General features: G+C 44.2%; 1 protein-coding gene across 1 annotated transcript; it reads right to left on the minus strand.

Moving 5' to 3' along the window:
- Nucleotides 1–383: 383 nt before the first annotated feature.
- On the minus strand, nucleotides 384–2,288 carry LOC112392060 (fibroblast growth factor receptor 1-like; the record flags this gene model as incomplete). The annotated part of the gene is made up of 2 exons (XM_024733595.1): nucleotides 384–507; nucleotides 2,116–2,288. Coding segments are annotated over 2 exons (297 nt in total), but the record flags the coding sequence as incomplete, so codon positions are not given.
- Between the last annotated feature and the right edge of the window lie 52 nt (nucleotides 2,289–2,340).

Here is a 2,340-nt window from a genome sequence, read left to right on the forward strand (position 1 = left end):
AGGCGGACTCTCAACTGCTGCGCCACCAGGGAAGCCCAACAGTGCCTCTCTTGCAGGGGTGCCAGGAGAATTGCCCATGGTGTAGTTACTGCACCCAGCAGGCCGCTGGCATCCAGGGAGTGATAGGTACTATTAAGCTAAATTTACCACCACTACTCCAGTCACCTGCTGCAGGAGGGACTACCAACAGCACCTGTCACTTTACAATGAGTCTGTGGTATGGCTCATCCTCCCACCTCTATTTACAGGTAAGGAAAGAGGCAGGTGACAGAGCTAATAAATGCCACACCATCCGGACTCCAACCCTAAGTAAACCTGGCTCCAGGCTGTTTTCTCAGCGTCCCTGCTCTTTCCTCTAAGCTCCTACTCCTGTCCCTTCTTACCCACGACATCAAGCTGGTAGGTGTGGTTGATGCTGCCATACTCGTTCTCCACGACACAGGTGTAGTTGCCCTTATCAGAAGGCACCACGGAGTCCATTATGATGCTCCAGGTGGCATAACGGACCTGAGCGGAAACATGCCAAAGGGTTCTACTGCGGGTCTGGAGGAAGAGGCGGTGCTGGTGCCCCGAGGCGCTTACCCTCCAATCAGAGCACGGAGGACGCAGCCCGGCTGCACAGTGACCCCAGCCTATTTATACTCTGCAAGAAGGCATCAGGCAGATGGGTGTGAGGACCCAGAAAGTCTCTCCACAAAGGCCAAGGCCATCGTGATCTGTACAAATGTGCCTTTTGCACTCTCCCAAATATACTGGGAACTTCCCCAACCCTGCACCCCTGTCCACCCTGTTCTTGTGCCAGAACAGCTCCCCGCTATGAGTCCAGCCCTGCCTGCCCTTGACATCTCATTTCAAAGTCCATCTCCTCCAGCCCCATCTCCGGCCAAACCTGTTCTCTCCGTCCCTCTGTACCTTGCAGGTGCAGTGCCCACGGATATCTGCCATCTTATTAGACAGAATTCTGTATGGGCAGGATACTGCCTCATGAGACACAGAGCCTTGCATACAGCAAGTGTTGGGTGAATTAATTTAAACAGTTTCCATATTTTTTCTGATCTCCTTTGCTTTTCTTATACAAGAATAATGAGAAAAGAGCAGTGAAGTGAAATGGAAGAGAAACAGGAACGATAAGGATGATCAGAGACTCTAAAGGAGGGATTAGATGAAGATGTTCTTCCTGGAATTGTAAATGGGCAAAGGACACGAATAAACAATTCCCACAACAGGAAATGGAAATCGCTTATGAACACATGAAAATCCTACGTTCGTTACTAAGCAAAAGAGCCCACAGAGAACAATGCGATACCCTCATCTATCAAATTTGTTGGCAAAGGTAGAGTGAACCTGTCATTCTCATACTCTGCTATGGGAGGGAAAATTCATTTTCTCTTTAAGAAAGTAACTGTTACCACAATAAAATAAAAAATAAAATCGCACCCCAACTGATTACATCATCCTCCATTAGAGCAAATATCACAGTAAAATTTTATGTCTTCCCATTGTACTTTGAACTCTGTTGCCTAGTACATTTTCTGGAAAGACGTGTTCAAGAAATGTTCATGTAATAAATGAATAGATGAATGAATGGATAAAATTACCTAATTATCAGGAAAAACAAGTAATTGGGTAGCATGCATCAAGGGCTTAAAAAATGCTTACACTTTGATCTAGTAACTTCCCTCAATCTGTCCTAAAGGATATTTTAAAATGCTGACATAGACTTAAGCACAAAGATATTCACCGCAACATTATTTACAGCAGTGAAAAACTGGAAAATAACTAGCATTGCAAAATAGTTCATTAAATTATGGAACATTTTAAAACCGGGATATTATAAAGCCATGAAAAATTATCTTTCAAACACATGACAAAAGACTCATAATGTTAACAACTGACAAGAAATTATACAGACATGATCATCCAAGTAAAAACCGTATGTATACACAGAAAAAAAGACTGAAAAGTTTTAACTTTATATACACTTTTTTGTATTTGAAAAATTTTTAATTTTATAGATAGAAAGCGTTATTTAACACAATTAAAGCATATAAAGAGGGATTTTCTAAGCAGCGGCTCCTGTTCCCCTGCTTCTAACTTTCATATAAACACAGGTACCTTGTAGCCTCCGATCCTGTGGTCAGGCTTGAATTCTTTGCCATTTTTCAGCCAGCGGAGCGTGGGGTTAGGGGTCCCACTGGAAGGGCATTTGAACTTCACTGTCTTGGCAGCTGGCACTGCGTGCAGTTTCTTTTCCATCTTTTCTGGCGACGTCCAGTAGGGAGCCACGGCTGCCCGGGGAAAGCCGAGAGAGAGAGAGAGAGAGAGAGAGAGAGAGAGAGA

The sequence above is a fragment of the Neophocaena asiaeorientalis genome, unplaced genomic scaffold (genome assembly GCF_003031525.2).
Source record: "Neophocaena asiaeorientalis asiaeorientalis breed wild unplaced genomic scaffold, Neophocaena_asiaeorientalis_V1.1 C48788903, whole genome shotgun sequence".
NCBI lineage: Eukaryota > Metazoa > Chordata > Mammalia > Artiodactyla > Phocoenidae > Neophocaena > Neophocaena asiaeorientalis.